Source organism: Herpailurus yagouaroundi, unplaced genomic scaffold (assembly GCF_014898765.1).
Source record: "Herpailurus yagouaroundi ecotype Mexico unplaced genomic scaffold, PumYag 203, whole genome shotgun sequence".
NCBI classification, from domain to species: Eukaryota; Metazoa; Chordata; class Mammalia; order Carnivora; family Felidae; genus Herpailurus; species Herpailurus yagouaroundi.
Genome location: NW_024412434.1, coordinates 20,597,028 through 20,617,504, shown reverse-complemented (window position 1 = coordinate 20,617,504; position 20,477 = coordinate 20,597,028). Strand labels below are relative to the sequence as shown.

The window sequence follows — 20,477 nt, the reverse complement described above, 5'->3', positions numbered from 1 at the left end:
TGAGTTCGAGCCCCACGTCGGGCTCTGTGCTGACAGCTCAGAGCCTGAGGTCTGCTTTGGATTCTGTGTCTCCTTCTCTCTCTGCCCTTCCCCTGCTCATGCTGTCTCTCTCTGTCTCAAAAATTAATAAAACATTTAAAAAAATTAAAGTAAAATTTCCCCAAAAAAATGTATGATAAAATTCAACACCAACTTCGAGTTTAGCAAAGGAAATAAATAATACATGTAAAGAAGAAAGAGACAGACCAAGACAGACACAGATACAGAGAAAGCTCTAGAGAGTCATTATTTGAGACAATTTTCTATGTTTATGTACATACGTAGGGGCTTTATTGATGTTTTTAAAAATAGGATTGTATTGAACAAATGCAACTTGCTTTTTTTACTTACAAATATATGTTAGCAATCTTTCCATATAAGTGTAGATAAATCTACCTCAGTCTTTTTTTTAAATTATTGCATAGAATTGCTTTATATCGCTCATCCATCATTTTTAAGCCAATTCCCCATTGGCAGATATTCAAGTCGCTACCTAGTATCCTTTAAAACATTTATTTCCTTTTTACACTTTTACTACCAAATAAGATCACATGTTTAAAATCAACATGTGAGGGGCGCCTGGGTGGCGCAGTCGGTTAAGCGTCCGACTTCAGCCAGGTCACGATCTCGCGGTCCGTGAGTTCAAGCCCCGCGTCGGGCTCTGGGCTGATGGCTCAGAGCCTGGAGCCTGTTTCCGATCCTGTGTCTCCCTCTCTCTCTGCCCCTCCCCTGTTCATGCTCTGTCTCTCTCTGTCCCAAAAATAAAAATAAAAACGTTGAAAAAAATTTTTTTAAATCAACATGTGAACTACTGCATGTCATAGAAGGAAAAAAAAGCCTCAGACTTGTCATGCAAGTATTCAAAAGTAATGATAAATTCAAGGCAAGGTTAGTGCCAATGGACAAATCATTAAGACCCTTCAGTGGGGCCTGAATTTCCCATACGCCCACTCTCTAGCAGTGCATCTGGAAAATTTTCAAGGGGTCTCCCTCATCTTATTTCTTTCTTTTAAAAGCAAGTGTTTTGGGGCGCCTGGGTGGCTTGATCGGTTGGGCGTCCGACTTCGGCTCAGGTCATGATTTCACGGTCCGTGAGTTCAAGCCCCCCGTTGGGCTCTGTGCTGACAGCTCAGAGCCTGGAGCCTGCTTCCGATTCTGTGTCTCCCTCTCTCTCTGCTCCTCCCCAGTTCATGCTCTGTCTCTCTCTGTCTCAAAAATAAATAAACGTTAAAAAAATTTTTTTGAAAAAAAAAAAAGCAAGTGTTTTGATTTTACTTTGATTTAGGAGGCCTCTTTGTCAGTCTTCTTAGGAATGGGTGTTGCAATTTCTTCCCTTATCCTACAGCTAAAAGCATTTTCCAGAACGCCTGCACATGTGAAATTATTCAGACGTATTGGTAATCATCAAGAAAAAAAAAAAAAAAAACCAGAATCAGAGGAAACCATTTTGTCTGCTGTATTTGTTTGTCACTAAAGAATGATTCTCTCTTGATACACTTGTTGGGGATGGCAGTTTCTGCATACATGTCATTATTCCCTAATTAGAAGAGGGAAGTGGCGGGGGGGCATCCCTGAAAGAATGTAAGCTTCTCAAAGCAAGATAGGGTTGGGTCAGACATATCCAAATCACCACCACCCTGCCAACATCCTGGGGGGAACATTAAATACAACAGAAGCAGAGAGCTTGGCCCAGGATGAGGATTCAGAGCCTTGGACATTTCTCTTGCAAAACTGACCCCCAAAACACTGGGGAATGGCTGGAAATACAAGGTAGGATCTCTGTGCATAAACAGAAAGTAAGCTTCTGTGTGGTTATTTTTGTGAGGCTTTTGATTTTGTTCAATGGGGCTAGTGAAGCTAAGAGAAAGGGTATCCTAGGAGTCCTTCCTGCTTGCTTCCATTTCCTAAGAAGTGACACTGTCATCGAAGACTCAAGTTCTTAGGAGTGAAGAGTCTATAAGCGTCACTGCCACAGTCATCCTTCCACTTAAGCCACACATGATGGTCACTTTAAAAATATTGAATTTTCAATTCATCATCATTCTTACAGCTGGGGTAAAAATTTGATTCATGTTAACTGCACTGATTAGTAAAAGCACTTAAGTGTCCTTGTCTGTTAACTATGGTATTGACTCATGAAGTTTTAGGCTGAAAATTAAGGCACAGGTAGGCTTTTTAACCAAAGCACATTCATAGATACTCACTGATTTTCCCAAGCACTATATTACCTATTTCCCCTTACCTCCAGAAGAGAGTTATATAGAGTCTGTTCCAATAAGCATAGGTTAGATGAAAATAATTGATACTACTAAGAAAACAGGAAAAGGAAATCAACCCTATATTTTTGAACAGTTGAAACAAGTGAGAAGCAACTCTTCAAAACAGAACAATAAAATATCACATTATAGTATATTATTTTTTTGTCTAATAGAAAAGGGAAGACAGGACAATTACTAATAGTCAAACTAGTTCAAAGAAAGCACAACTCAAAGGTGCTTCATCTGAGATGGCTGGGTTTCAAGAGTGTTAATAGGCATTCCAGAGACATGCTGACGAGTAAATTTCTCAGGCGTTTCCAGACAACTGGTCCATGTGGCCGTAATAAAAAGATCCAGGAACGTATTCATCTGGCTTTTTGTTGTCTGACAAGACAGTTGGCCTAAATTCTTCTGCATTTCACATGAAGCAATAGCATCATGGAGGTGTACAGAATTACAGGATGCTTCAGAAACATCGAGTCACCCCACACAGAAGAGATAGCTCACTACTGATCGCAGGTGCCATTCTAGAACACATTATGGCCATGACTGATTGAAGTCCAATCACTTCCGGTCATTTCTATTTGACGATTCCTTGCAACATCTTCAAACCCAGAAGCGTGTCATGTGAATGTGCCTGCTTCTCAAAGATCACTTTAAAGTCCTAGTTTCCAGATCATCAAACTCTCTCACCCTGCATATTTCAGCCTAGAAGTTACATCCAATCCAGAAGTCAAGTGACCCGAATTCATTTCCTGGCCATGGTGAGCAAGTCATTAAGTGTCCCCTTTGCTTTTACTTCCTCATCAGTAGAATGGCCCAGTGCACATGATGCCTCCATTTAGAACTCTGTGACATGAAATCTTTAGAAGAAAAGTGCCATTCAGACTCAACTAATATCTACTGGGATATCTACCCTGAACTGGGCACTCTGTTATATATTTTACTTATATTTTTCCATTTAATCCTCACAGTAGCCCACTTAGGTAGATAGACATTATTAGCTACAACCTAAGATTAAAACACACACACACACACACACACACACACACACACACAAAACAAAACAAAACAAAAACCACGAGGGCCAGACAAGGTGAATTACTCTTCTCAGTACAACTAGCCCTAGGCGAATCCAGGAATCAAATTCCAATCTGGTGCTCTTTCCTTCTTACTATTTCCACTTCTATGGTTTTATAGTCAAGATAGTATTACAGTAATAAGAATTTCCAGGGGCACCTGGGTGGCTCAGTCGGTTAAGCTTCCTACTCTTGACTTCAGCTCAGGTCATGATCTCACAGTTGTGGGATTGAGCCCCATGTCAGGCTCTGTGCTGGGCATGAAGGCTGCTTGAGATTCTCTGTCCCTCACAAGCGCCTCCCCCACTTGTACACTCGCTCTCTCACTCTCTCTCTCTCTCTAAAAAATAAAAATAAAGATTTCTCAGTAGAATGAAATTTTTAGGAACCACCAATAAATTGTATTAGAGAAAGAAAAGGAGACTGCAAAACTCATTTGCAAAGTTTGGGTCTGAACCAGGCTTTTGAGCACTTCCAGGCCGAGGTCAAATACATAGATATTGGGGGAGGCAAATATACATACCTATAACCTGGAAAGGAGAAAACTCCAGAGTCCTTTCTGAAAGAAACAAGGAATTTATGAATTTAGGATTGAGGAAGAATAGAGATACAGGAGAAGGAAATATATGGCTGGCAGTGGAAGACTCAGAAACGACTGAGACTGAGTCAAAGACTCAGGAAAGACTTAGGAACAGCTGAATTCCTGGGAGAGACATTCTTAGCTAATATCCGGCAGGTGAGCAAGCGTACCACCTGCTAGAAACCGCACAGCCCCGGATCCCTCGCAATGTATTTATAGCTGCTCCGTCACTAAGGCGCCAACACTTGATCTGTTCTTTCCAAAATAGGTTTTAAAAAATTCAGAAGGACAAAGGCAAGCGCCCTGTAAACAACGTCTCTGCACCCAGTTGTAAACACTGCCGCCACAGAGGATCGCGGCCAGTGGCGTGCAAAGTGTGAACAGACTTGCAGTCTGAGGAGAGAGAGGTCTTGAGGGTGGGGGCTGCAGAAAGGAGGAGCGGCTTCTTTCGGCTTCCTGGCCATCGCAACCTGAGGAGGAGAAACCACAGCTGACCCACCTGTTTGGAAGGACAACACGGTGAGCGAATTTCCTCGATGGCTATTTAATGCTGACCCTGTGCCATGGTCCAGAAAGGCGTGTGGCCAAAAGAAGGAAGCAAGGCTTGGGGCACCTGGGTGGCTCAGTCAGTCATGATCTTGCGGTTTGTGAGTTCGAGCCCCACGTCAGGCTCTGTGCTGACAGCTCAGATCCTGGAGCCTGCTTCTGATTCCGTGTCTCCCTCTCTCTGCCCCTCCCCAGCTTGTGCTGTCTCTATCACTACAAAAAACAAAGAAAAAGAAAAAGGAAGCAAAGCACCTGGAGTCCTAATTTTGTGAGGCTCTCAGGTGCTTTTCAACTCCTTCCCAGGAGAAAGAAGTTCTGTCCGAGAGAGACTAGTCTATGAGAGGTAGATGTTTTATCAGAGAAGACCCAAAGTCTTAATTAATGATTGATAACACCTAGACTGGAGTCACCACAGAATTACTGTGCCACAATCTCTCATCCAAGATCCAGAAAAAAGGCTGTGAAAATAAAAGGTACTTTTTCATACCTCATTTGACAAGCAGCACCTGATTCATCTCCTTCAGATGACAAAGCCCGACCTGGGTCTATGAGAGGGTTTTGTGGGTGCTGCCCCAAGCCCCTAGGTGATTATGAAATAATTAGCATATGCCCCATACTGTCTTTCCAAAATCTGACAAATGGTGGATTCCAAGAACACCTAGCTCCAAGTATTTCGGTAATGGATTGAGGACCTGTATTGATACGTCTTTATGTGTTCTTTTTTTTTCCTTCTTTTGTTCTAAATGCAGATCGATCTATGTCTCACACGTATAACCAACTAATGCACGGTATCTTAATAAGCAGCTATACGTTCCCAGGTATGGTAGCTTGCAAGGTCAACTTGAGGAAGAGCCCCTCTGCACGGGGTGAGTGTCCCACACCACCCCAGCTGGGAGGGAACTGCCAGAATTATCTGTAAAGTACCTACGACAGCCTCACAGGGAAATCTTACCTGAGAAGCTTTAAAAAAAAAAAAAAAAATAGTGCCCTGAAGAAGGAAACGTAAGATAAGGAGAGAGGGAGGCAAACCATTAGAGACTCTTAAATCCGGAGAACAAACTGAGGGTTGCTGGAGGGGAGGCGGGTGGGCATGGGCTAAATGGGTGACAGGGATTAAGAGGAGGGCATGTTGTTGGGATGAGCACTGGGTTTTATAGGTAGGTGATGAATCACTGGGTTCTACTCCTGAAATCATTATGACACTATAAATTAACTAACTTGGATTTAAATAACATTTAAAAATTTAAAAAAAACAAAAAAACAAAAAAAACAACACTGCCCTAAAACTGATCCACCTCAGTGGCAAGTAACAACCTTATCTCTGTCAATTCTCACAGTTTAATTTTTAATTTTTCTGTCTCACACGTTACAGCTTTCATTCAAATCCTGGTGAGCTTTAGAAACTCAGCACCAAGCGTGCCTGCACAATGCCAAATTCTGAAAATTTTTATCAGTGAAAAGCATACCGAAAACAACCCCAAAACGCAGTATATGCTGCTAATCCCCCTGTTCTGTTTCATGTTTGGTGGAACTGTTTTATTTCAAATACCCTGTGAAAGGATAGACACTTGACAGTCACTTCTTCTGGATGAGTCTGGAAGATAACAAACTGAGCCGTCGGCTTAGAAAAGACACTTCCAAAGAGCTGCTCAAACCCGTAGATGGAGCTTCTGGATCACAACAGGCTCTGCTGTTTTTTAAGGATCTGATAATCAGATATTTTCTTATCCTATACACCAATCTAATTTGTTCTAAATTTAACACTCTTTAGTGGAGTGTGGATGACAAATATCCGTACTCAAGAAACTACACCTTAGAAATGTTAGATCTCGTCTCCCATGTGTATTTAGCCATCAAATTAAAGGGTCATCTGCTTGGACGTTTTGAAATCCAGAATAGATCAGGAATAATGTCTGCCCCAGACTGCTGCTGTTTAAATGAATGTTTTTAGTCCAGAGTTTTGTCACTTTTGTCAGAATGCCCGATTTGTAGATTTTGTAGGGGGTGGGGGGGGACACGCCTGGGTGGCTCAGTCTTTAAGCATCTGACTTCAGCTCAGGTTGTGATCTCATGCTTCCTGAGTTCGAGTCCCACATGGAAGAACTCATGCCCCAATCTAAGTGAGCCCCGCTTCTGTCTCCCTCTCTCTCTCTCTCTCTCTCTGCCCCTCACTCGCACCCTCTCTCTCTCAAAAAAAAAAAAAAAATCTTGTGTGTTTATCGATTATAGCTAAAAACAACAAAAATTGCACATGTATACACACACAATGAGAGAGGAAGCAATTTAAAATGAAAATAGGGGCACCAGGGAGGCTCAGTCAGTTGAGCATATGACTCTTGGTTTCAGTTCAGGTCATGATCTCCAAGTGTCATGGGTTTGAGCCCCCCATCAGGCTCTGCACTTACAACGCGGAACCTGCTTGGGACTCTCTGTCTTTCCCTCTCTGCCCCTCCCCTGCTCATGCGCTGTCTCTTTCAAAATAAATAAATAAACTTTAACAAAAAATGTTTTAAAAAAATAAAGTGAAAATACAATAGAAAAACAGTAGTTGCTTCTTGTCACACCAGAAAGAGAAAGAAAGACATAATTGCCTACATTTACAAAAGAAGCAAATAGTAAGGAGGAAGAGTTATTCAGGGTCTAATAACCAGGAATTACAACCAAGATTCATGGGAACAAAATATTTATGCTGTGTGGCAGAGATGGCTTGTGGCCACAAACTATTTCTTCTTCCTCAGTGAAAAAAGAATCCTGATTTTACTTGGGCAGCCATGAACTCAACCAAAGGATGTTATTTCCCAAACTCCCTTGCAGCTAGGTTTGGCAAGTGCTTAAGTTCTGATCAATCACCTATAAGCAAAGTGCTGAATGGAAGTGGACCTTCGGGTGGGGAAGGGGTGAGAGGAAGGGAAGAGCTGAAGGCTGCCCTCAAAAGTCTGCCTCAGCTTAAAGGCAGTTCTTTGCAGCCTTCTCCCTTCTGGAAAAAGGAGCTCCAGAGCCAACTCGGACCATGGGTGAAGAATGGAACGTGCCCCGATGATGTAAAGCAAAAAGTTAAGAACTAAATCCCTAATAACTTCGTGGCACTGCTGTGTTTACTTAGAGCAGCTATCTCTGGACTTCCACATAAGAGAATCAACTCTTGCGCATTTATTGTCAGTTGTCTTGTTGTTGTTGTTGTTGTTGTTGTTGTTATATTCAGCTCTGTCAAAAACCTAACTGATTGAGATTAGCGGTTGGAGATAAATCAATAAATCAACGGCAGGGTCCACTCAGTGTGACAGAGCAGCACAGGCATCACTTAGGGGCTTGTTAGAAAAGCAAAGTCTAGGGGCGCCTGGGTGGCGCAGTCGGTTAAGCGTCCGACTTCAGCCAGGTCACAATCTCGCGGTCCGTGAGTTTGAGCCCTGCGTCAGGCTCTGGGCTGATGGCTCGGAGCCTGGAGCCTGTTTCCGATTCTGTGTCTCCCTCTCTCTCTGCCCCTCCCCCATTCATGCTCTGTCTCTCTCTGTCCCAAAAATAAATAAAAACGTTGAAAAAAAAATTAAAAAAAAAAAAAAAAGAAAAGCAAAGTCTAGGGGCACCTGTGTGGCTCAGTCAGTTAAACATCCGACTTCGGCTCAGGTCATGATCTTGCAGTTGCTGAGTTCAAGCCCCACATTGGGCTCTATGCTGACAGCTCACAGCCTGGAGCCTGCTTTGGATTCTGTCTTCCTCTCTCTCTGCCCCTCCCCTACTTGTGCTCTCTCTAAAATGAATAAATGTTTAAAAAAAAATTTTTTTTTTAAAGAAAGAGAAGCAGTCTCAGCTCCCCGCCCGCCCCCTCCCCCCACCGCCACGCCCAGGCCTCCTGAATCAGAGTCCACATTTTAACAAGATCCCCCCCGGGTGACTTCTGTGCACAGTTGGAAAGTTTCAGTGGCACTAACATAGAGAAAATGCTCTTTGAAAAGCCAGACCAAACATCATGGATTTGAATGAACTGCTGGGCCATGTTCTTATTACCTAGATTTATATCCTGAAAAAATGACACTGAAAAATATGCCCTGATTTTGAATTCAGACATCAAACTACTTTCAAATGATAAGTTTCTGTTTTCAAATGATAAGTTTCTCAAATGCACTAAAGAAAAACAAATATAAAGGTTACAAAAAGTAAACACCTAAATTTGGGCTTTTTAAGAATATAATTCAGGGGCGCCTGGGTGGCGCAGTCGGTTAAGCGTCCGACTTCAGCCGGGTCACGGTCTCACGGTCCGTGAGTTCGAGCCCCGCGTCGGGCTCTGGGCTGATGGCTCAGAGCCTGGAGCCTGTTTCCCATTCTGTGTCTCCCTCCCTCTCTGCCCCTCCCCCGTTCATGCTCTGTCTCTCTCTGTTCCAAAAATAAATAAAAAACGTCGGAAAAAAAAAATTAAAAAAAAAAAAAGAATATAATTCATAATAAGGTAGAGTCATGTACACATAATGATCAAGCTGCTGAAATTCAGAAACAGGAACTCTTTTGGCCATGTATTACACTAAAGTTTTTTTATTCTCAATTTTAAGTTACTAACCACCATTTCTCTGACAAGTTTGGTTACGTCCTAGCTGCCCAACTGAAAATTTGTTTAGCTGTGCAGCATTTGAACCTGAAAATTATACTTTCAACATATACATTCAGTCTGGAAAATTTCTCCTCCACTCAACAAAATGACTCCCAGTAAGTGCAATTCTTTATTTATTTTTAAAGTTTTTTTTCCAGTTTTATTTATTTTTGAGAGAGAGAGCATGAGATGGGGAGAGGCAGAGAGGGAGACACAGAACCCGAAGCAGGCTCCAGGCTCCAAGCTGTCAGCACAGAGCCCGACGCGGGACTCAAACTCACGGACCTTGAGATCATGACCTGAGCTGAAGTCCAAGGCCCAACCGACTTGAGCCACCCAGGCACCCCTGTAAGCCCAATTCTTTAAATGAGCGAGACGTTTTGAATCAGTAAGTCCAGGCAATTTTCAAATACTTTTTTAAAGCAGTATTTTAGATAAAATTTATATACAATAAAATGTCCAGATCTTAATTATACTACTGGATGAGTTTCACAGTCATATTCATCCATGTCACCACCACCCCAGTCAAGATATACGACATTCCCGTCACCCCAGAAAGTTCCCTTGAGCTGCTGTGCAGGCCTTCCCTGCCTCCACCTTCCACGCAGGGGTCAGCCTCTGTATGCTGGGGTTCTTGCTCTTAGTGGCCAGAAAATAGAGCCAAGAACGATTTTACAATTGACAGCTGATAAAGAACCACAGAGCTCTATGTTGCCTGCCCGCCCTTTCCCAGGCTTTAGCCCTCTGGCAAAAGCTTGTCTAACATGTGGTAGAAAGGAGTAGAAAACACCTTGAGCTTGGTTCAATCAACAGCCTGAGCGTTGATACGGTTTGCTGAAACGTTGGCTATACTTGCTTGGATTCTCCATCTATTTTCTTTCGGTAGGTTTAAATAGGTATTCTTTGGGGAAACCCTCATTTCAAGTAGTGCCTCCTGCCCTCCCACATCTGATACCAAACAGAGCCAGAATGTAGACTGCTGTGCAGTTGAAAATACACAGTTTACTCTTTAAAGCCTTTTGATTATGCCGTGTTATTGCTTAGGGTTGAAGGTGGGAGTTAGGTAAACCAAACATTGTTCTTTTACCGTAAACCAATATATTTAATTAAAAATTAGTGCACAGAGGGGGGACGTCTGGGCACTGTCTTCCTTCTTGGACTCAACTTCATCCATTTTTCAGTCGTTCGCGTTTCCCAATTTTAAGGAAACGGACGATGACATACACACAATCCTCCCAAACATTATGAGAAAGGCACTTTCAGGTTTTCTCACACTGCAAATGTAAGATGCCACTGATATTACATTTTAATTACAACCCCCGTAAGCAAGTCTTGATTGGTTGTATTAGCAAAACGAAAAGTATGAGACCACATACAGCGCAGCTCCCGGTTACTCCTAACCCCCAAGTCCGTATCCTGGAGAGTCACTGTGTCTCCCATCAAGGGCGCGTCGGCGGCGCCCAGGGGTCAGAGCTCTGATTTGGGGGGCGCCGCTGCATACTTGGGGGCCAGTTCTGTGATCAGATCCACGTAGTCGGTTTTTTCCGCACAGGCTCTGCACTCCTCGCCCCAGCTGCGCAGTATCTGTTTCAGCTCCGCTACTCTCATCTTTGAGAGGTCCACTGATGCCAGGTCCAGCTGCTTTTCTAAACGACAGAAAGGGATGGGGGGTGGGGGGGAAAGCACAGTTTTTAAAAAACCAAAACAACTGTGAAACACCTAGAAAGGCCAGTGGTGTTACTTATCTTGGTGCCGACTACCCTTTGTTCCAAAGTGGGAAACACTTCCGATTTCTATGGAAACCAAGATCTACCTAAGGAAAATGTGTTATCTACAAAGCTAGTGGCATCATTTGCGTTCTATTAAACTTGCTCTCCAGGAAATTATAACTTGCTCCAAGACAGGGGCGTGGGTAGCTTTGCAGTATTTGCGACCACTCCATGGCTTCTCAAGATCGTAATTACTAAAACCACTGTGCTGCCTCCTAATTGTTCTTCCCCAGGAAAAAAGAAGGGGATTGATAAACTGCAATGACTTGGGGTGGCCTTGAGTGTGGCCGATCGAAAGCCCTCCGTCGTAATTCACTAGAAAGTGACGGTTCACTTTCTGTACGAAGATATGTCTGCATTAAAACAGACGGGCACACCTATTACAAAGCACTGTTAAGAGTTTTTAAATACGAATGCAAAGAAACCAAAACACGTGAATAAAATTAAGAACATTCTCATTGATCTTTCATTGTTTCGGTTCTCTGCTTGAACTCACCTCGTCCTCTGCCCCTACTGGGATTACAAAATCATCACAGCATTCCTTTCCGGTCCTTTGGGATATACCCACTTCTCCCATGCTAGTGCCTTAGTGCCGGCCAATCTGGTTCCTTACCTTCTTGCTATCGACTCTTGTCAACAACTAACTCCTGGAGAAAGACTACTGTTTTCATTTACAGACTATCTGCAGAGAATGTCAAGAACTCAACTACTTCTCTATTGCCAAACTCAAAAAGAAAAAGAAAAAAAAATAAGCTCATCTATGACATACTCATAATTTCCCCATCAGAAAGAGGAAATTCTTTCCTTCCAGCGGCAAATCCCCTTCCCCCTGCCCCATGACAGGCATGTGCTTGAACATGGATACAACATTTAAGCTTGCTTATTAAACAACTGGTAGCAGCACAGGAGTTTTACAGCCTGACTTCTCTTGAGTAGCCCTTTCCTTTTTCCCTGCATAATAAACACAGCATTTAAAAGCCTTTTAACAACCTAACATAGTGGTCAAGTGATTTATCAAAAATTTCCAGTAAGTGTGCTCAAGTGTAAAAGTGGGACTTTATACTTAGGAATTAATTTAACCAAGGAGGTGAAAGATCTATACACTGAAAACTACAGTACTTTGATGAAACAAATTAAAGAGGACACAAATGGAAAGACATCCCATGTTCATGGATCAGAAGATTAATATTGTTACAATGCCCATCCTACCCCAAGCCATCTACAGATTTAATGCAATCCCTGTCAAAATTCCACTGGCATTTTTCACAAAAAAAAAAAAAAAGAAAGAAAGAAAAAAAAAAACCTCAATTTGTACTGAGACACTAAAGACCTAGATTAGCCAAAGCAATCCTCAGAAAGAACAAAGCTGGAAACATCACACTTCCTGATTCCAAACCATACTACAAAGCTATAATAAAGCAGGGTGGTACCGGCATAAAAGCAGACACATACACATACCAGTGGAGTAGTATTGATGAGAGAGCATAAGGCAAGCTGAGGACTGGGCACTACCTAACAATACCCCGTCCCCCCCCCACCCTCGGTGGGATATGCGTGATATTCCTCAGGCACTCCTGGCTGCCCAAGAACAAAGGCAAAAAAAAAAAAAAAAACAAAAAAACAAGCCAGTGGTTAACTGATAGAGTTCACAGTCATGCGACACAGGACAGGAGTCTCCATCAGTTTATAGATGTCTTAGTAAATTACAAGAAAAAGGTAATCTTATCAATAGCTTAGCCTCCAGAAACCCATAGACTGACTCAGTTTCCTGGAGCATTAACATCACCCTCCCCTCCGCAGTGATATGGGGAACAAAGAAGAAGAAAATATAAATGACATTAAATTTCTTTATAACCTGCAGCCCATTGACAAATACTTGAAGCAAATACAGAGTAGAACATTTCTCCAGGAACTCCCTGCTGTCTTAATGTTAATGCCTTACTAGAGGGAAAATAACCTTAGCTTGACAATAGCAAAGCCTCAGGTATCTTAGGAGTCCTCTTTAGCATATCAACGTCTTTCTGGAGGCCTCCCTTTTGACTTTACCTCCCCCATCTTCATAGTATATAACCAGTCACTCTTCACAACCCCAATGCAGCTCTATCTGCCCACAGGTCCTGTCCCCATGCTTTAATAAAATCACCTTTTTGCACCAAAGATGTCTCAAGAATTCTTTCTGGGCCATTGGCTCCTGATCCCCACCATCACTCCAAAATCCCATCAGTATCAAAAGCCCAGAAATAAGCCCTTGCATATACGGTCAACTAAGATTTGACAAAGGAGCCAAGAATATGCAATGGGGAAAGAATAGTCTCTTCGATAAATGGTGTTTGGAAAACTGGATAACCACATGAAGAAAAATGAAACTGGACCCTTGGCTTTCACCACTCATGAATATTAACTTGAAATGGATTGAAGAATTAAACATCAGATCTGAAACTATAAAAATCCTGGAAGAAAACCTAGGGAAAGTCTCCTTGATATTGGTCTTGGCAGCCATTTTTTGGATATGACACCAAAGCACAACAACAAAAGCAAAAATCAGTAAGTGGGACCATATCAAACTAAAAAGTTGCTGCACAGCCAAGAAGCCATCAACAAAATAAATAGCAAGTTACGGAATGAGAGAAAATATTTGAAAATCATATATGTGATAAGGGGTGACTATCCAAAATATATAAAGAACTCATACAACTCTACAGCAAAAAAAAATGTAAACAATCTGATCAAAAAAATTGGCAGAGGAACTGAATAGACATGGACAGTTTTCCCAAAGAAGACATACAAATGGCCAACAGGTACATGATAAGGTGCTCAACGTCACTAATCATAAGGGACATGCAGAACAACACTACAATGAGATTTCACCTCACACCTGTTAAAATGGCTGTCATCAAAAACCTAAGAGACAGCAAGTATTGGAAATGATTTGGAAAAAATCACCGTTGGTGGTAGTGTAAGTTAGTACAGTCACTATGGAAAATGGTACGGTGGTTCCTTTAAAAATTAAAAGTAGAACTACCAAGTGATTCAGCAATCCCACTTCTAGGTATATATCAAAAGGAAATGAAAACAGGATATGAAAGAGAGATCTGCACTCTCATGTTCATTGCAGCATTTTTCAGAGTAGCGAAGATATGGAAACAACCTAAGTGTCAATAGATGAATGGATAAAGAAGATGTGCTCTGTGTCTGTGTCTGATACAAACGTATATACATACAATGAAGTGTTATTCAGCCATGAGAAAAGAAATGCTGCTACTTGCAACAATATGAATGGACTTTGAGGACATTATGCTAGGTGAAATAAGACAGAGAAAGACAAAAACTCTGTGGTATCACTTATACACAGAATGTCAAAAAGCCAGACTAACAGAAACAGAGAGTAGAATGGTGGTTACCAGGGGCTGGGGGGTGGAGAAATTGGCCGAAGAGGCTGGCCAAAGGGTACAGACTCTGGGGATCTAAAATGTACATCGTGGTAATTATCTTAATAACATTGTATTATACACTTGAAAGTTACTAAGAGAGTGCATCTTAAATGTTCTCATTACAAAAAAGGTATGGTTATCGTAAGGCATGATGGAGGTGTTAGCTAACACAGTGGTGATACTGCAATATGTAAGTGTTTCAAATCAACATGGTATATGCCTTAAACTTACACAATGTTTATGTCAATTAAGTCTCAATAAATGTGGAAAAATAAATAAAAATAAAATAATAAAAGCTGACATTTTCAAACCTTTTTTTATTTGGAGGGTCAGCTACACTCTGTGCTCCCGAGAACGCTTATATTTTTATAGTGATCCCCATTCTTAAAAAAAAAAAAAAAAAAAGAGAGAGAGAGAGCTAGCAAAAACCTTCTTTCGGGTTAAAAACCAAATGACACCTTTCTAATTGAAAACATAATCCACTCTACACTTACCTTGTTTGTTAATTTCATGGCTGACTTAACAAAATACCTTTAAACATAGAAGCTTTGATAGCTCAAATTATTAATATCCCACAATTCAAAGACCCTGTTCAATCTCAACTTTCCTGCCAACAATAAGCTGGGAAAGAGAATTTAGAACTAGTAGTCCAGTCAAAATAAATGATTGAAAAAATAAATAAATAAATGACTGAGGGGGAGAAAAAACTTTCTTGCTAGTGTCAGTAGTATCTTTGAGTTTTTCTAGAGAACTTGGCTTCTGGCATTAATTTTAAAACAGGAAAAACTCTGTAACCCTAAAACAGTAAGGAAAATGTTGATCCCAAAATTAAAGCTAGTTTATGGCTCCCCAAGGGCCTCTAGTGGCCATCACTGCCAAAACATTAGTAAGTATGTGTTTCTTCTCAATAATATCTGATTGATTTTTCTATTAGTCAAGGAGCCAAGTAGGATCCCTTGAATATAGCAGACATTGTTCAAAATACATCTGGCAAATGAAAGAATCAGCATAGTTTGTCCCTTCTGTGAATATTGTTTATATGGACTCAATGATTCCTGCCTCTACTTCATTACTTGGAAGCCAATAAAAATGGATGCCTTCCCCATAATCACTACCTTGGAGATGAGAGCCTGTCCTTGGCAAAAAAATTGAGAAATAGGTTGCCTTTGGTATCTTCCGACCTTAAACCTAGTTAAAGCCAGCTATGTTGCTATGGTGCATACGCATATTACACAGCTATCTTGGAAAATAAGACTAAGGTAATTCAGAGTTGGATGCTAATTACTTAGGTAGTTTACAATACTACAATGGATACGCAACATAAAAAAAATGACTTAAGCAAAAGAAATGAGTCTCGCCTGGTAGAATCTCAGGTGTTAAGGATAGACTAAGGGAGGGATGGCTTTTATCACACCTATTCAGTCTACCCAAAAGGCTGGCCCAGATACAAATCCTCAGTACTGTGTAAGAATAGATCTATATCTGTGGAATTCATAAGGCCAAGGATACTGTTTTAAATAGGACATCTTCTTCTGTTCTTCACTGTTTATTTTAGGCACCCTCGATAAGGTTACTTCATCAAGCAAAACCTGACTTGATGTGAATAACCTATTTCCTAAAATGTAAACCCGGCAGAATGGCAGACAAATCTAGGGGAACAAGTCATAGTCATACTTAAAACCACAAAGTCCTGACATCACCTTGGAATCGATGCAACGTTTTGCCTTAATAGCTTACCAAGAGCTAAATCACCATGAGTAGCTGCTCCCTTTACATTTTGAATTTTTCCTTGACAGACATAGTTGGCCTTGCCTTGGTGATGTAAGAGATTAAACGTTGCTATCTGGGTTGGCGGTTCTACCTGGTGCTGATTGCGCTTTACTCCTTTCTGTTCCCCCAAAGGAGCTCGGATGTCGCTAGGCACCATCCAGCAGCCCAGCGACCTACTGGCCAGTGGAGAATGCCTTCTCTTCCCACATTCACGTTTTAGAAACAGGGCCCTCGGTGTAGAGAATTGGCAATGCTTTGGACATAGTGGAAAAATACATTTGACTCCATTATACCATATTTCAGCTCACAGATCTGGCTGTCCATCTTCTTAAGCTTCTCACAAATCTTTGTTGCAGGCATATGCACGCTCATTGGGCGAGCGACCTCACTTAGGATCTTTGTGGCTGCATCTCTCGTCGCTCCCAGATAATAGCACTGACGGAGAACGAAGATAATTTAGTGTCGCTGGGTGACGGAAAAAAGTTAATATAGTTCAGAGAAGTGAGAGAGAGGTTAACCTAGTTTTCATGGCCCAGCTATTAAATTTTAACCCCTGCTGACTAAGACACCAAAAAACAAACGATTCCATCCCCGTGATCATGTTAATTAGAAGTGCCCTGCGATTCACACGATGCTCAAAGACTAATAAGGGCTGACACTTGCTAAGTGTTTTCTCTGTGTCAGGTGCTGCTGCTCTCACTGCTCTCGGGGCTTTAAAGGTCTTAACTTAGTGAATTCTCACAACAATCCTGTGAAGTAAGTACTATAATTATCTCCATTTTACACCCAAGCCAACTGAAGGTCACCCAGCTGGCAAGCAGAAGAGACAGAATGGAAAAATCCACCATTTTGGCTCTAGAGTCCATACCCTTCCCCATCATGCTATGCTGCCTTCCCAGCTGCCCAACTTAAGCACTTTCATTTAAAAATATGAAACTTATGGGGCGCCTGGGTGGCGCAGTTGGTTAAGTGTCCGACTTCAGCCAGGTCACGATCTCGCGGTCCGTGAGTTCGAGCCCCGCGTCGGGCTCTGGGCTGATGGCTCAGAGCCTGGAGCCCGTTTCCGATTCTGTGTCTCCCTCTCTCTCTGCCCCTCCCCCATTCATGCTCTGTCTCTCTCTGTCCCAAAAAGAAATAAAAAACGTTGAAAAAAAAAATTTAAAAAAAATATGAAACTTAATGGTACAAACAAATGGTGAGAGGTTTACAATGTGTCAGTGGTGAACAGTCAATAATGCAGATTTAACTGACAAATTGAACACGAAAATTCTAGGCGAAATGGATTGGCCTACAATTATCTGTAGTGAAGTGAAACACTATGTTGAAATAAGTCATCTTTGTATACTCAGAAAACACCATTATAAAATAATATAAAGAATTAGTTAAAGGGGCGCCTGGGTGGCGCAGTCAGTTGAGCGTCCGACTTCAGCCAGGTCGCGATCTCGCGGTCCGTGAGTTCGAGCCCCGCGTCGGGCTCTGGGCTGATGGCTCAGAGCCTGGAGCCTGTTTCCGATTCTGTGTCTCCCTCTCTCTCTGCCCCTCCCCCGTTCGTGCTCTGTCTCTCTCTGTCCCAAAAATAAATAAACGTTGAAAAAAAATTAAAAAAAAAATTAGTTATGAATGATGTTATAAAAATGTTTTGATAGGTTTCACTAATAGTCTTTTTTTTTTCAATTTTTTTAAATGTTTTTATTTATTTTTGAAGGAGAGAGAGAGAGACAGAGCATGAGCAGGGGAGGAACAGAGAGGGAGGGAGACACAGAATCCGAAGCAGGCTCCAGGCTCCAAGCTGTCAGCACAGAGCCTGACACAGGGCTCGAAGCCACAAACTGTGAGACCATGACCTGAGCCGAAGTTGGGTGCCCAACCGACTGAGCCACCCAGGCACCCCTGTAATAGTCTTGATAAGAAAGAGAAAGTCTACCCACTCAACCCAGGACAGAAATTTGTCATTAGGAATTTGTGTGAATTTACTTAAAACGTGGAACTGGTTGCCTATGGTTTATTCAGAAAGCAAAATGAAACCAGATATGTTCTAGATGAAAATACATGAGTACACTTCACTGGAAGACCAATTTCTGCTTGCTATCTACAGTGAACATCCTTGAGGCAAGCATCTAAGCAGGAGACATTAAGACTAAGATGAGAAACGAAGCCATTAACACTTTTCTTCAAGCATAAGGGAAAAATGAAAGGTGAAAATGTACCATACCAGGCGGTTTTCTTTTCCTTTGACATCCAAGCAAAAGCTGACCAATTCCTTTTCTATGGTGTCCAGGGAAAAGTTGACTCCTCTGGCTATCAGGGAGTTATAGAATCGGTTCAGGAATTCTTTACATACTAGAAGAATCAAAGAAATTATGTATTTATGTTTAATATAACTATTACCACACCTATGTGGGTGTCCCACTCATCAAATAAAAAAGTTAAATATGATTCAACACATTATGACAATGGATTCAAATTATAAGTAAGAATGGTTTGGGGCCAGGGGCACCTTGGTGGCTCAGTCAGTTAAGTGTCTGGATTTTGCCTCAGGTCATGATCTCATAGTTCATGGAATCAAGCACCACTCTCAGCACAGAGCCTGCTTGGGATTCTCTCTCTTCCTCTCTCTGCCCCTCCTCTGTTTGTGTGCTCTCTCTCTTTCTCTCAAAATAAATAAATAACCATTAAAAAAAAAAAAAAAGAATGGTTTGGGGCCTATAGCTATTAGTATTGGGCCTTGAATAATACTTATTGAATCAATCAATAAATGAATCAATTTTTGGAATCAAGTTGAACCTACAATGAGAATTTTCCCTCAAAATTTAACCCTTAAAGAAAATATAGCTTTATGTAGGATACGATGCTTGGGACAGCTTTGTTTAAAGCACAGAGGAAAACCTGAATACATATCTTATATGAAACCCCTTGGTTGTCTGCATGTCTGTATGTTCTATCATCATGGACCTACATGAGACTCCAAACTGAACAATCATATTCACTCTCAGCATCCAGAGCCAGTGAAGGGGTGGAGGGAGCTGAGAAGTGGCACAGGCAACAACAACAACCGTACTTAAGGTTGTACTTAACAGGTGTTAGCACTGTTCGAATGTATATTATTAACCCATTCAAGTCTCACAACAAAGTGTGGATATAATTGCATTACTATCCTTATTTTACAGATGAGATAGCTGAGTCAAAGAGTGGTCAGTTAACTTGCCTAATAAGTGCTAGAGAGGGAATGAAATCCCTGCTCATCTGACCTGGGCCCTACACACTTAGCCAGTAGGTACCTCTGCCCTAGGAGGAAGCTGCTTTCCATGTGGCTTTCTCAGATGGGGCAAGTGTCTGGTCCAAGTAGGAAAGAAGAAAATGGAGGCCAGAAGCTTATGCTGGAAAACAGTGGCACTAGATTTAGAAAGAACTCTAGAGAGGGGTGCCTGGGTGGCTCAGCCGGTTGAGCGTCCAACTTCAACTCAGGTCATGGTTTTGCAGTTTGTGAGTTCAAGCTCCGCGTCGGGCTCTGTGCTAACAAACAGCTCAGAGCCTGGAGCCTGCTTCAGATTCTGTATCTCTCTCTCTCTCTCCCCCTCCCCTGCTCATTCTCTACCTCTCTCTGTCTCAAAAATAAATGTTAAAAAAGAAAACTTAAAAAAAAAAGAATTCTAGAGAAACATACTAAGGAAGAGTGGAGAGTGCTAAGGCCCTGGGTGCTCTCTATCCCACTCTTGATTCATGGTATTAACAAAAACCAGGTAATGTGCTCTGTCCCCCATCCCTAATAATCAAGTGTCTGATTATCTAGCGGTCTGATAAATGAGGCAAGATCTACCGATCACCCTAATATACAAACTAGACACCTAGTGTAGTCTAAACTATTGCATTTGATTAAGTTAATTTATTTAATAAATATTTATTGAGGATCCTATGTACAAAGCACTTTAAGAGCCCCGCTAAAAGATAAAATGCAGGAAGAAGGAGGCAAAATCCAGAAAGGAGAAACACATCACAAGAAGTAATGTGAGAAAAGAGAATGGCAAGTGGGAGAAAAATCTAAATCAAGATTAACTATGTAAACAATAATAATGAACACGTAGGGGTATAAACATAGGGTAAAATCCAAATGCAGGACAATCCCAACACATAAGATGGAAAATAAAGGAGAATTCATGTGAAACTTCCTAAGATCCTTTACCACCCAGGAAGAGGGTAGAGAAACATTCTTGTTAACTCATAATAATTTTTAGCCAACTAATCATGTTAACAATGTAAGGGTAATAACTAAAAGTATAAGTAATATAAAGATTACTTTCAGATCAGTATTGGTGCAGGGCATGGGGAAGGATTGTTAAAACATTTATCAGTCCACTAGAAGGCAGGAAAGAGAAAGAAAAGAAAGAAAGAAAGAAAGAAAGAAAGAAAGAAAGAAAGAAAGAAA

The 20,477-nt window shown here is 41.5% G+C and overlaps 1 protein-coding gene across 1 annotated transcript in view; it reads right to left on the bottom strand.

Moving 5' to 3' along the window:
- Nucleotides 1-10,066: 10,066 nt before the first annotated feature.
- Nucleotides 10,067-20,477, bottom strand: part of CDNF (cerebral dopamine neurotrophic factor) — a 20,750-nt gene continuing 10,339 nt past the window's right edge. Inside the window, exons 2-4 of the mRNA XM_040451365.1 lie at nt 18,267-18,394; nt 16,348-16,489; nt 10,067-10,730 (exon numbers count right to left, since the gene is read on the bottom strand). Coding sequence (XP_040307299.1) covers nt 10,552-10,730; nt 16,348-16,489; nt 18,267-18,394 — 449 coding nt within the window. The 3' untranslated portion in view covers nt 10,067-10,551. The remainder of the gene's footprint in view (nt 10,731-16,347; nt 16,490-18,266; nt 18,395-20,477) is intronic.